A 13,568-nucleotide genomic window follows, 5' to 3' on the forward strand; every position below is an offset into this window, starting at 1 on the left:
ATTGCAGTATGAGGGTGATTCTTTTTCGGGGTGTATTTTGCATGTACGCGTTACCGTAGCAACAGCATACACGCACTTTCGAGGGGATACGGAGCGTCAAGGCAACGGCAACAAATCTACGACGAGCGCTCACCGGAGAGAGCAAAGATGGAATAGAAAAGAGATTAGAGAGGCCCCTCTATTCTTAGTCACTTAGTCCGTGGAAGACCAAAAAAAAAAAAAAAAACACACACACACACACACACACACACTCATGCACACTGAGGGTTAAAATCCGGTGACCTTTTTTCCCCCTATCTCCCTTATTAGACAGGGACTGTTAGAAAAAGCTGAACAATGAAAATTATCCTCACATTCAAGCGGTTGCAATCAGTGCAGAAATTTATAATCTTTTCCAAATAACAATCGCTAGACTGTTGTTCTCGTGGGGCGTTTTTTTCACTCGTACAATGAAAAGGCAACAGGGATAGATACGGGATAATGGAGATGTTGTTAATGTTTTAGGTAAGGAAAAGATGTACACAACCAAAAAAAAAAGATATATCTTCATGAAGTTGTCATCATTTTATAAGAGATTATTTCAATTTGTTTTGATATAATTCATGTATGGTTTTTATATTTCTTGCATTCATACAGCTGTTTGTTTGAAGTAAAGGTTTTACGTATTTTATTTCATGTTCTATTCGGTTCGATTCTTTACAACGCGTTGGAATGAGTTTGTTTAAATTATGTTTTCTTATTCTTCTGCTTCCTGGCTCTAAACTGTCTGCAAGCGATCGCCTTACCCAGTTGCAAAGCATCCACCCCTTGTCGTCTATGGCCTCATTCGTCGTCATATTAATGCTTTCTAAACGATTAGTGGAACTGTTTTGGGGGTTTTGGGTTTTATTTTATTAGAATAAATGCTTAAAATGCGCTTCTGCTCCGCTCTGTGTTTGGATCTGCTTACGAGATGCGATAATCGAGTTGCTATCGATTGTATTAGTATCGTACTACACGGGCCGCAAGTGACCCCACGTGGCCCTTGTTATGCTTTTACGAAAGGTTTTTGATAGTAAAGTTACTTTGAGATACTGGCACTGGCAGCAGTGGAACAATGTTTTTGCATGTTTTTTGGGGGGATGTATTTATGTTTTAACTTCTCTCCCTACAAGCTAAGTAGTGAATTTTGTGTCCTTAGTGTAAGGTGTGTTTGTGTGTGCATTTTGCTGTGTAAAATTTACGTGCTTATATGTGTGGTGAGAAGGTGAGAAAAAACGTTTCCCAATTTTTACAGTGTGTGTGTGTGTGTGCTGGTGGTGGTGTCTCTGGTGATACTTTTTTAATTTTATTAAACTTGCGCTAAATCTTAACAACTACGTTGCTTCGTATCTGAATTGAGCCTATTCGTTTTGTCTTTCTTTACTTGCGTTTTTGCTTATGCTTTAACAGCTTTTACTTCCTTCCTTCCTACCACTAAGTGTACTATTTACATTAATGTGTTTGATCATCACTATCATCACTAGCATGTTGTTTTTCGTGTATCAGTTTTACCTTAACCTAAACATTGATCGCTCTCACTTCCCCGCCGTCACGCAGCTTGGCGGGCGAGAGGGTTGTCTATTATTTGATTTTAGTCCGTTCGTACCGCTACTATACACCGGTGTGAAGAGAAGGGGCAAACGAGGAATAAAGTAAATCACAAAATAAAGACAAAGAAAAATAAAACACATTTGCTAAAAGCCATTTCAACGAAGAAGAGAGTGCGAACAAAAAAAAAGAAGGGGGAAGTAGGAAACAATTTAAGAATTAAATAACGTGAAAGGTATTTAATACCGTGCGTTTTACATACGTTCGTTGCTCGCAAAGTTTTTCTTTCTCTAAACATACTGGCAATCAGCAAACGAAGAGCACTTACTATACAATGAGCTAAGAAATAAATAGAGTTCAACTACTTTTGGGAAAGTGTTAAATTGGGGAGCTACATTTAGACGGATTATAAATAACAAAAAACCAATTCTCTGTACTGGACGTGCGCCGGGCTCCATTGCAGCACGTGTATATGGCCACAATTCAGTGTCCTTTTTCCACGCACACGCAATCACGCATTAAACGATCACAAATCATATGAATTGCAACTGGTTCACTGGCGGTGGGCTCGTTTGCTCCACGTGTATGCCATGATCTCGCAATTGGCTGGATGGCCCTGGCAAGCTGCATTATCACCCCATTTGGACAACGCCCCCCCTTCGCGTGCAGGACGTGGAGCCGTTACTCTCACATTAGCAAATTTTCCAATTAGTGTGATACCACCGCGTGATGCCGGTAGGAAATAACCGCGTAAGCCTATTTTGATGTGATGAGGATTTGCTCCCAAACCCAAGGGAGCCACTGCGTGACCGCGTCATAGCGTTGCGGTAAAGGGGGAGACCACAAGCAAAGGGAGGGTATGAAAGAAACATAAAACCATGCTTGTTAGCTAAATTTGACCGTTTGATAATGTATGGGAGATCGTTTTTTTTTGTTTTGTTCAGTTGTCCTGAATACTCTGTCGCTGCATTTTGGTCACACAATTTTAAGGAAGAAAACATCGCCTCTTCCACCACCATGTAATGAAATCATTTAGTGTTCAATGCCCTTTTCCCTACCAACAAATAGACTCAATTTAAAAAAAAGTCGTGGTCGGCCCATCGAGCCCTACAACAGGTGGCTCGCACGAACTCGTGATCGCTGAAATTATTATAGCCCGTTGTAATGTAATAAGCGCGCGGTTTTTAAGCGCATCTGTGTGTGTGCGTGCGAGCGAGCGCTTCTCATACCCGAATGCTGTTTGATTGGTGCTTCCAGCCGAAAATAATAAGCCACCCCGGGATGGGGGAAAAACGTTTATACCCCATTTTACTCTGCCAGCGGGTGGGTTGGTAGGCCGCATCATCAAAATGAAATGCACCGCAAAATTATCCGCACTGATTGATAGAACCCAGAGCTGCCACAATATCCTGCGGGCAAAGTGGTAGTTCCCCGTGCTAGGGAAAAGTGGTGCAGAGCGGGAGGGTGAGGGCGTGTTCGAAAATGGGAGTTTATTTTCCGCCTATTAATTAATAAATAATCATAAATATAATGCCACGGGATGGAAACGGGGTGGCGCGATGCCTTTGGGTGAGCTTTGAAAGCCTCGTGTCGAGTGGAGACGATGCGTTGCTTTTTCACGTGAAGCAGCCTACGACACGCGGGGTCGTACGAAATGCGCGGAGTTTGGGTGGGTGGGGTGGTGTGTTAAAATAATGAAAATAATAAAAAAAAACGGGAAAAGGATTGTACACAACTTACGCCCCATAACGCACAGTCCACCGTGATAGGAAATGGCCGAACAACGAGTTGAATGTTGTAAGCCGCCTTCTCTCTCTTGCAAAAAACGGGCGGGAAATCGGTTCGGCCGTTTTGTTGGCGGCATCAACCGCACCCCGGTTGCTTTGTTGTTGAACTGGAAAATCTCTCCGCTCGTGCAAGCGCAACCATGCGCCTCCATTCGGGGGGAGGTTTTCGATGGGATAATTTCCACTACCACCACTACCACCACCGCCGTGTGTGTCGATTGGTGTTACTTTCCATCATTAAATCAATCAGCAGCAGAAAGTATCACCCCTGTTCCGCTGTTGTGTTGCGTGGGCTCTTTCATGAAATTGTCAAACAAGCGAGTGCGCGGGCGTCTGGGAGGTGGGGCTGCCCGCCTTCATTTGAGCTGCACTTTTCGCTACACCGGTGCAAAAATGTGTGCGCACCGTGCGCTATGTGCCAGTTCTGTTTTCGGGTTTAATTATATAATTAGGAGCGTAATGCACAGCCCCTTCCTTGCCATGCCACATCGACCCACCGAAATTCGGCAGCGCGCGATAATAGCGCACAAATTGTTCGTACACCCGATCATAAATGCACCACTGGAGCGACCACAACAAAGAGACTCTCACACGCACACAAGAAAGAAGCTGCTGGAAGCGTAAAATATTACAAAATTCCCCGCAGCAGCAGGAGCAGGAAAGAAAAAGCTTTACCCCGGGTGATCGGTATGATGAAAGCCGATAGGGGCAGTATCGGACGGACGGTGGTAATTTTTGCCTGCACTTACAAACCCGATTACAAAACCCCTCCCCGCTTGCATTATGCATGTTGGGTTGGAATTGTCCCAGCGTGGGCGTATAAAAATGATCAAGCAGGTAGGCTCAGCGCAGCACCGAACGCAGGTTTCTGATGATGGCGAAAAAGAGCTTAACGCTGTGGCGGAACACGTGTAGCGGGATGTGAATTTTTCATGAAGTGGGAATTCATTATTATGTTAATTATTGCGCGATAACCTTTTTACCCCACGATAGTGGTCGGAGTTGTGTTTTGGGAGGCTTTATGGTTTACCAAGAAACCCACGGGTTGACTTAGAAATATGAGCCCGTAATGGAATAATCCCTCAGTGAACTCAGTGAACTCTTGAGTTTGAAATATTTCATCGAAACATTTCAAATGCTTGTGAGGCGTGTTCGCATTTGGAGCCGCCATGGGCCAGCGCTTCCATACTGCCCGAAGGAACTGAAAAAGTTGACGGTTTGGAAAACGTTAAAAGAAGGAGGAAATCATATTAAATATAAGTGGAATGTGATCCCATACATTCTAGCGTTCGTTTTGATTCGTTGATTATTAAATCTAACACCTACTGGCATGGCTTGTACTACTTTACAAAACCCACCCCGGACACTGTCCGAGCGACAAGGGTTGCTATTTACGTCTAACGATTAGGAAACGAACTGCGCTTTGCTTATTTGCTGCTGTACAACCAGTTGCCTCACTGCAGCGCTGGAATGGCTTTCGGCTTTTTCGCCTACTCCCTACACCAAAACAAACAAACAAAACATCTTGCTCCGTCTTTGGTTCGTGTACGATCTCTTCCTTAATCTCGCAACTTAGTCCCGATCGCCGTGATGGAACGGATGCATCTGCGACGCTTCGTGCAGCCCGGACAGGTGGGGCGCATCGTGCAGCGCGGCCAGATGAGCCTGCTCGCCCAGGTTCGCTAGCTGGGCCGGATCGTACAGCGACATCTTGAGCCGCTTGCACTTGGCCCGCCGGTTCTTGAACCAGAACTGCACGTTTTTGCTCTCCAGCCGGGGGAACTTCTGGCTGTGGGGTAGAGAAGAGGAAAAGGAACAGGAGAAAAAAAGATTAATGTAACTGCAGGTACGAAATAAAATGATCAAGTCTTGGCTGGTTCAGTAGCTCAGTGGTAGTCAACTTACCGGTAAGGCATTCGGTTCAGATCCTCGGTGTACTTCAGGATCAGGTTGTGCGATGGGTGCGTGTTCATCGAGAACCACTGCTCCAGCTTCGGCACCTCGGTAACCGGATCGATGAACGTGCGGTTGCGCTTCCGCCGCTCGTCACTGTTGAAGGACAGGTTGAGCCCGCCCTGCCCGAGCGGACCGTGCCCGCCCGGGGCGAACTCGCTCTTCAGATGCATCCCGGCTGCGCCCTGCATCGCCGGGATGTAGTGCGACATGTACATGATCGAGTGGGACAGCATCGGGTTGTTCATCGGGAAGGGCAGCTGGCGCTTGGAGTCGGGCGAGGGCGACCGATAGTCGTCCATGTTGCTCACGTCCGGCTCGTCCATGTCGAGATCCTCGGAGGCGGGCGAACGGGACGAGCGCTGCGGGGAGTTGCTGCGCTCGTTCGAGTAGTTCGATTTCGGCTCATCGTTCAGTGTCGAATCGTTGACGGATGATTCGTTGTTCCCATTGTTGTTGTTGTTGTTGTTGTTGTTGTTCGTACTGCTGTTGTTGTTGTTGTTGTTGAGACTGATACCACTCGCGCTGAGACCTACTCCGCTGTTACCGTTACTGCTACTGCTGCCACCCGCACCTGCAGCTGCTGCGCTCGAGTTGCCCGCGCTGTGCTCGTGGTTGGGCGAAGGTGACGGTGGCGGACTTGCCGATCCCACGTGCTGCTCCTGCTTGATCGGTGTCGGATGGGTGTCGGACGGCGTTAGCGGATGGTTGCGCTCGTGGATCGTCAGCGACAGCGGCAGCTGCGGCGATATCGCCCGGTCCAGCTCGTCGTCCATCTCGTCCTGCGACAGGTTGTCAATGTCCTCGGACGGTGCGCTGGGCGAGCTTTTCATGTAGTCCGCCTGGGACAGCATCATGCCCGGCGTGCCGAACCCGTTCGTCATGCCCTGGCGCATCTCGGCCCGCTTCTGGGCCGCCCGCGCATTCTTAAACCAGTACACCACGTTGTTGACGTCGAGCGGCTTGCGGCCGCGGCGCGACTCGAGCGAGTTCAGCTGCACCACGTACGACTGGATCTGCTGGCGGGAGGGGTGCGGGTTCTCCTGGAACCAGCGCTGCAGCTTCGGCAGCTCCATCTCCGGATCGAAGCTGGTGCGCATGCGCGTCTTCTGGTTCGGGTACTGCGAGTGGACGGTCTGGAGGGCCGGATGCACCACCAGGTTGTGGTGCTGGTTGGTGTGGTGGGCGACGGCGGCGGCGGCGGCCGCTGCCGCTGCTGCTGCCGCTGCCCCGCCGTCGCCGGCCAGCAGCGAGCCGGCCGTGTCCCGCTTCACCCCGTGCAGGCTCGGAAAGCCGTGGGCGGAGAAGTCGAGATGATCGCTCGGCTGCGGGTTCGCGAACGGCAGTATCTTGTGGGCGATCGGGTTCGGCTGCGGCGCCAGCTGGTTGCTCCACCACTGGTCGAAGTTGCGCCGCGTCTCGTCCGTGATCTCGGGCGTGAAGGGGAACGTGTTCTGCAGCGGGCTGCGGCATATTTGCGATAGCGTTATCTGCAAAGCAAACGAAGGGAGAGAGAGAGAGTGTGAGTTCACAGTAGATTAGTTTTGCGGGACAAGGGATTAGCTGGCGTGTGCTAATCTGTGCCACTTGCTAGGATTAGCCGACCCGGTTGGTGTAGTTGGGGTGTTCTGGTGTGTTCAGCGGCATCATTAGTGCCACGTATGGTGTAGGTGTACGGTGTAAAAATATCTGTTTGCATGACTTTGTACCTTCCATTTCCACCTTTTCCAACCGTAACGCACCGCCTGGTGGGTCGATTGTAAGCGTTGGATAATATTTACGCTGATCTTGAGCCATAAACATCGGCGGCATCGAGCGGTACCGACACGCAGCGATTCCATATCCGCATTACTGTATCAACACAACGCTAGAGTGCCTAATCGGTACAAACGAGTACTCTTCAACCCCGCGTGAAAAGGGTCGTATTTTTGCTAAATCGTAAAACTAGCGAAGGAAAGCGGTGACAGCTGAGTAAGTGGAAGGACTGATTTTAAAATTATCTTATCATGCCGACAATTACCACTCTCAATGGTTCTGGCCGTGATCGCTTCAAGCGGGCCAGCGATGCAACCGAATGCACTGGGGTAGGTCAATATGGAACGTAGCGTAGAATGCGTAGAGAAGAAAAAACGTAGCGTAGAATGCCCTCAAAGCTTGTTTCGTATCAAACCTTTGTGTGAGTTTCTTGCGCTATCGTCTTGTTAGTTTGTATACCATTCCAAGAAAGCCTTAACCTCAAAGCACGAAACATTTCCAACAGACGCACTCGTGAGGATGCTTTCGAATGTCTTGGGCAAGATATGCGTCTGCTCAAAAAATGGAACGCTTCGTAAGTGATTATGGCTCAATATAGGCATTTCTTATTTTAATAAGTTAATCAGATCTTTATTTCTTTATTGCGAGTCTAAAGTTTCGCCCAAAGATACTCGAGTTTCACCGCACAATGTTTGAAAAGTTCAAGCACCTATTGGAAGAGTTAAATCTATTCACCTTCTCGTGCTCGCTTGACTCGCCGTTCGTCCTTCCCGGCACCCACTCACCGGGTCGCTCATAATAAATAGATTTGTTTTTCATGAAAAGCATCCACCCCCCCCCCCCCTCTCCCCGTTTCCCTCCCCATTGCCACAATGCCGGTTCGAATGGGACTCTGCTCCGCAATCCCCTCGACACCATCATCGCCATCGTTTGCGATATCTTAAAGACGTTCGCCGTGCACATGCCGTCCTCACAACGCTTGCTGGGGCGGTGATCCTGGTGGATTCGGGATCTAAATTTGCCCCTCCGCCCCCTCTCCCATCGCTCCGTACTTGCTTCAGGCTGGGCGAAGTTGGCGCGAAGCGGCACTGGCAAGCTGGAAAGGCTTAACCGGTGGCAGGAAGATTTCAAGTGTCTGATGTATTATAAGCCATCCAGAAGATCCGGCGGAGCAGGACTAGGGGCTGTTTAGTGACGAAACGAGGGCAAGCAGGTCGGTATTAAGGATCGCTTGCCAATTCCGGTCTGCGCTTAAGAAATTTCTGAACACAACACGCAAGGATTCACCTACAACACACACACACGTGCGCGGACAAACAAACATCCGGGCGAGCTGGATATCAAGAACGGTTGCTGCTGCTGCCGCTTTTGTCCATGGCGCTGAAGATGTGTTTATCTGTTGGGATATCGTGTTGGGTGTTGAAGCTGTGGAGGAGTATGAAACGGAACTGAGGAGGCATGTGGGCCTGATCCACTGTTAAAAGCCTCTCCGCTTGAGAATGCCGGCAATACAGTACGGTACGAACGTTACGCAGGGTTGTTATGGAGATTTAGGACCTTCAATTTCCAACAATTCTATAAAGCTTTTTACTTAACAAATTAAGAAAGCAAAAGTTTTTTGATATAAATATTTCATTATTTCAAAATAATTTGATGTTCTGAAATAGCTCATGCCATTGAATTGACACATACCGCCACAGCTATGTCCATCACTGTACATCTTCAAGACACACTTGGACGGCGGCCTCATCCCATGTGTAGCGATTGGGATAAATTCTTATACTTAATACTTCTTATTTGTTTGTCTGATAGAAAACCCGCCGAGACGAGATCCTTCGTCCTTCTGCTTGCCTTTCTTACTCTGCCCACTCCTGCCTCAGTTCTATAATACGTATTTGCGCCGTTTTCTGCAAATCCGCTATTTTCAAGCTCACGACGGTGGGGCATGTTCTCATGCTTGTAAGTGTGCTTCACGAACACGGCAGCGCAGAGCGTTGCTTTCGACCTTTTCTGGGTGGAAGAACGAAGCACACCGCCCTACGCCTTTTAAGCCGGGGTATCGGTATGCAAATGTTAAGCATGGTGTACATGTGAAAGTGTGTGTGTGTGTGCTTCAGTAACCATTATCATTAAGAAACGATATTAATTTTAATTTCACCCACCCCTCAGTAAGAGATTACGTGCAAACTTATAATCGTTCGGAATTCAATCTTAATTCTGTGAAACATATCTTGAACCCGTGCGACCTCCAGTTGCTCGAGTGTGTGTGTGTGTGTTTGAAATCGGTCGTCAGTATCAAATCGGATCAAGACTTATCGTTCGCCTCAGTCTTCGGCTACTCTAGCTCCGAGCTGTTTTAAGACGGATGTGGATAAATCGTCTCTTGGCGCTCGCCAGGCAGACGACTCAGCCAAACAAGCGGTGTGGTGCCTGCTGCCAATCGGGAACTCTGCATCCGGTTGTGCCGCATTGGAAAATCCGGAAAACTTATGATTAAGACACTCGTTAGGCACCATAAAAAAGTGAAGCACCTTCGACAAACAGCACAGTCGAGAAGACTGGTTCGCATGGCAGTAGTAGCATCATAAAATCGATCACTGTGAGGGCATTCTTCCCTTACGCAAGGGTAGTAAAGGGGCCCTCCCCTTTTCGTTCGGTGGCTTATGATTGATTTCAATTACCCCAATAAAACATAAAATCCCGCGCGCGCTTGTGTGTGCGTGTAAAAATCAGAGCAACAAATCACGGTGTGTGAGTGCCGGTAGCAGTAACCGGGCCAATCGTGCCCTCTGATCGATTTCCTCGAGCACAGCGCACCAGGTTTCTTTTTTTATGACAGGTACTTCAATCGCGAGGTTTTGATGTGTAGAGATTGCTGTGGGAACAATCGTGCGAGGATGGGTGGAAGAGGTTGCGTACCCCCTTGGGGTCGTTGTTGTTGTATGTTGGGTAGATAATGTTTTTGGACAGCGCGTCTGATAGGCTCGCAGTGGGACGGCTGATGGTAGAATGCTACGAAATGTATGTTTTATCTGCCCACTGATAGGGGCCGTCGACTTGGGGAGTTAATTAATGGTTTGATAAACGAGATTACATCGGCAAATCTGGTCATTGTCGGGAAAGAATGGATAGACAATTTTCTCGTGATAAGCCTCTATTACGTGTCACGTTATAAAAGATTGAAAATTTAATATTTTAAAACGATTTATTTTTAAATATAAAGAACGAGTTCTATAAAAGATCGACTACAACTCTTAACAAATAGGTTACAAAAGATGCTTGAACAATACGCCTATAAGTATGCAATAAGCATAACAAATTTGACTGCTTAGGATGTATGAGCTTAAATACTCTTTGAAAGTATGAATTAAACCAGTAAACAACCGACTTAGTTAAAAATATACAATTCATCCAATTTTATGGATTGCTTACGGACAGATTTTTTTTATTCCCAAATACTGCATGTCTTTAACACAGCCTTATCAACTGGACAGTTCTGATTATTAGCATGAAAATCGGGCATTTGCATCAGAAAACTGAGTCAAAATTGTTATTCCAGTTAATGCAAAAAACACGATGCTAGTGATTTGGAGTTTGGTTAAGCAAAGCTGTTTTAAAGTAGCAATTAATGCAAAAAACCGAACAGCTTTATCTAAACAGCATCGGATTAATGATGTACTCTGTATTGCGCACTTGAATGATAGTGATGGCAGAAACGACGTGAGCTACATTCGCATCAATTTTAATCAAAATTCATTAGCTTCTATGCAGATGGAACGAAAATAAGAATACCACAGCGAGCGGCAGTTAAAAGCATTTTTATCACTTTAGCCGCTGTTTAACATCTTTCAACTACCGCCCGAAGGTGGCAGCATCAATCCTGGGACACCTTATAGCAAATAGAAATCGTATTCTGACTACTTCTTAACGTCTAAGCGCCTGAGATGGAAAAAGCAAGTGTTTCAAAAAAGGAATAATTTAATTAGAATTAACCTTTACGTTTAAAATTCCCCATGCTTACGGTGAGCTCAACTGAGCGCTGTTCTTCGCAACCAGTGGAAGGGAAAGGGAATAAAAACCATGTTCAATGTTATTCAGCCCTGCAGCTCTCTACAATGGCAAGTGAAAGTGAACCACTTCTTTCTGAGATGGCATTCAGCTGTTGTAGAATAAATATTTGCTCAAGGAATTTACCCTCCGAATGCCAACCGTGGGTGGCCATCGTTTGCTGTGGTTTTGGAGAATCATTTTCTTCTGCTAGGGAACTTTATGATATGGGAGCAGGATGGTTAAAACCGCTTACCTCATCCAGCGGACAGCCGGTCGACCGGAGCAGTGCGTGTGACTGGAGAATCAGCAGCTTCAACAGTTTATCCTTGATTTCGGCCAGCTGGGACGGTTTGTTGCGCAGGATCGTTATCTTCAGCGTCACGACCGAGGTCAGCTCGCCGAGTATGTCGCTGACCGACACGAGCGGATTGTCCGAGATGGCATCGAGCGAGAGGGATTTCCAGTTTTTGATCGCGATGGAACCTGCGAGATGGTGGAAATAAAAGATTTGTTGTAAAATAAAAAGAAAACAAGTTTCAAAAACAAAGAATTGAAGATGTTCTATTAGAAATAAAGTTTAATTAGTAGATCTAATTTATAAACATAAAAAAACTCAATTTAACAGCCTCATAAGGAAACCTCTTCTTATCTGTTTGTGAAATAAAACGCTCAAGATCTTGAATGCCTTCAAAGTGCGGATAACGATTTGCTCTAATTCGGCGCCACACTTACCTCGGGCTGCATTGGAGATCTCTGTGGAGTAGCCGAGCCGCTGGAGCGCGGTCGTAACGATATCACAAAATGGCGTCGCGGCCGGTATGATGACGTAGCTGTCGGTTTCGATGTTGGGCCGCCGCTTCCAGGGGCTGCGGGTGTCAAAGTTGAGCGTCGCCTGCAGTGAACTGACGGACTCAACCACGCAATGGAGCGGTAAGGATTTAGCTGAAAGAAATGAACCAAGAGCAAAAAAACCATTAGACTTTCACTTGCAACTTTCCTTTTCCGGGTGAGCCGCACCGCAGCAACGAATGTCACTCAGCGACGTGTCGATAAAATCTTTCAATAATCTTTCGCTTTCCTGTTGAAATCATCCTTCTTCACGCTGTTTGGGCGGTGAAGCGGCTTCAATCTCAAAGATGGCCGAAACGTCAATCGAAAAGTGTTTGAGTGGATTTTTGCCAAGCAGGAAGGGGGAGAAATTTTAATCCCTCATTGAGAAAATTCCATCAACCGTTTTCCACCGAGAGCAGTTTTCCGAAGGGGAGCACCCCGGTGCTCGCTAATTCCATTTCAAAAATCATAAAGTCAACATTTTAAAACCGTTTCATCACGACCGTCCCCGCACCTCACTGCAAGTCTGTTGAAGCGGGGGCAAATCACTTTAACAGGAATTTTGCCAATACAACATACCAACCAACCAGCGGGGAGGATTTTGGGACGTAAGGTCGGTCGAAGAGTAGGGGAGCAAAAATTATCTCTTCATTAAATTTGATTCCCTTTGGTGGCTTCCCGTTCGGCATTTGCCTGAGACACACAGAGCCAAAGAATCGTTCTTATCCTTCCGGCGCGCGATAAGATCCTTCACCATCGGTGGATGGAAAAGGTACTATTGGATGGTGTTAAAAATTGGCAGGCCGGAAAATCTCCTTTGCCGGGTAAGGTGACGCCTTTTAGCGTCATCGGTGTCAAACAAGTCGAACGGCAGTCAATCCGCTTTCGCGCGCGTTTGACAACCGTGGCGACGACAGGTATGAAATGGGTGGACTTTGCTCACACCCCTCCTCTGCCGATCGCACTATCTGATGGAGAAAGAGGGCAATTTTACGGGGTGCGAGTGAAATTTCCTAAATGCATGGGGCAAAGAGAAATGTGTTGCAGTGCCGCAGTGTGATGGGAATCATTTTTTAAAGCCAGCGTCGACAGGATGCCAAGCTGAAACGAAATCGAAGCTGATGGTGCAGAAAATCGGAGAGCTTTTAGGAATAGGGAAAAAACACTCAATTTACTTTTTGAAAAGACAGTTATGACATACATTTGTAAACGTAAGCATACAATCATGAACATGATTTAGTTGATAAGGATTTTTAAAATTTGCTTTCCAGAAATTTCAGATTGTCCTTCGGAAAAATTCTAATTTTTAGAGAGCAATTTAAACAAAATAGAAGGTTCATTCAAAAAGTCGTCTCAACAATTTGTTTTCCGCTTTGACGTTTCCCGAAATTTAGGATAAACTTCTCAATTCAACTGTTTGGTACGGAACCCTACGTTGTGTTTTGTATTTTTTTTACAGATGTTCTTAATAAAGAATCGGTGGCTCTGAAAAGAGCCGATTGTGTGCTTTTTTGTGGTACCAAGCTGGGTGGTTTTGCTTGGAGTTCTGTGCCACTTGTGTGTGCCAAGGAGTTGCTGTTGAGATGCGCGAAGCGTGTTGCTTGCTGAGGATTTGAATGACAA

The 13,568-nt window shown here is 46.7% G+C and overlaps 1 protein-coding gene across 2 annotated transcripts in view; it reads right to left on the reverse strand.

Annotated features, from left to right (window-relative positions):
- Nucleotides 1–590: 590 nt before the first annotated feature.
- The window catches only part of LOC121592471 (WD repeat-containing protein DDB_G0292056), a 102,112-nt gene continuing 89,134 nt past the window's right edge, over nt 591–13,568 (reverse strand). For both annotated transcript variants that reach the window (XM_041913941.1, XM_041913942.1), the window contains exons 3-6: nt 11,847–12,056; nt 11,368–11,597; nt 5,262–6,799; nt 591–5,145 (exon numbers count right to left, since the gene is read on the reverse strand). In XM_041913941.1, the coding sequence (XP_041769875.1) occupies nt 4,929–5,145; nt 5,262–6,799; nt 11,368–11,597; nt 11,847–12,056 (2,195 nt within the window). In that variant the 3' untranslated portion in view covers nt 591–4,928. The remainder of the gene's footprint in view (nt 5,146–5,261; nt 6,800–11,367; nt 11,598–11,846; nt 12,057–13,568) is intronic.

The sequence above is a fragment of the Anopheles merus genome, chromosome 2L, assembly GCF_017562075.2.
Source record: "Anopheles merus strain MAF chromosome 2L, AmerM5.1, whole genome shotgun sequence".
NCBI lineage: Eukaryota > Metazoa > Arthropoda > Insecta > Diptera > Culicidae > Anopheles > Anopheles merus.